The sequence below is a fragment of the Poromitra crassiceps genome, assembly GCF_964638095.1.
Source record: "Poromitra crassiceps genome assembly, chromosome: 16".
NCBI lineage: Eukaryota > Metazoa > Chordata > Actinopteri > Beryciformes > Melamphaidae > Poromitra > Poromitra crassiceps.
The window spans coordinates 836,201-836,990 of NC_139645.1; the positions used below are offsets into that span (position 1 = coordinate 836,201).

General features: G+C 50.9%; 1 protein-coding gene across 1 annotated transcript in view; it reads right to left on the reverse strand.

The window, feature by feature from the left end:
• The window catches only part of LOC310791385 (vascular endothelial growth factor D-like), a 16,301-nt gene extending 16,011 nt beyond the window's left edge, over positions 1 to 290 (reverse strand). Inside the window, exon 1 of the mRNA XM_083653077.1 lies at positions 176 to 290. Within this exon, the coding sequence (XP_083509203.1) occupies positions 176 to 283 (108 nt within the window). The 5' untranslated portion in view covers positions 284 to 290. The remainder of the gene's footprint in view (positions 1 to 175) is intronic.
• Positions 291 to 790: the final 500 nt, after the last annotated feature.

Sequence of the window (790 nt, forward strand, 5' to 3'; positions counted from 1 at the left end):
AGTGCTGTTTAGTCTATACAGACACTATACAATGTGTATATAATATAATATAATATAATATAATATAATATAATATAATAATAATAATAATAATAATATATAATAATGCATGTATCGACATGCATTGTGCAGAGAAACTGCCTTTCAAAAGGGAATGGTCCATAGCCCCACTTACCCCACTCCCCCCTTCTCTGTGCATGCTGTGGCCCGCTCTGACCCAGCTCAGCTCCAGCACCAGAGTCAGCAGACAGCAGAGCCCACACAGGTTCTGCTGCATCTTCATCACGGGCCCGTGGCTCTGTGAGCGGCACCTCCGTCTCTGCTGCAGACGCTCGTCTCCTCTCCTCTCGCGGCTGCTGCAAACCACTTAGAGCTGCTGGCTGCCTCTCCGTGCTTCCCAGACCAGCTGAGCGCCTCAGACCACACACACTCACTCCCTGCCTGTGTGTGTGTGTGTGTGTGTGTGTGTGTGTGTGTGTGTGTGTGCGCGTGCGTGCGTGTGTGTGTGTGTGTGTGTGTGTGTGTGTGTGTGTGTGTGTGTGCGCGTGTGTGTGTGTGTGTGTGTGTGTGTGTGTGTGTGTGTGTGTGCGCGTGCGTGCGTGCGTGCGTGTGTGTGTGTGTGTGTGTGTGTGTGTGTGTCTGAGCCAGACACAACCTGTCACAGACACCCACACCCCCCCCAAGCCAAATGGAGCAGTGGCAGGCTTTAAAACATGCAGCTCTTACTGCCGATGCTTTGATGCAGATCCGGAGGTGTCCAGTTAAATAAGTGTCCAGTTAAAGAAGTGTC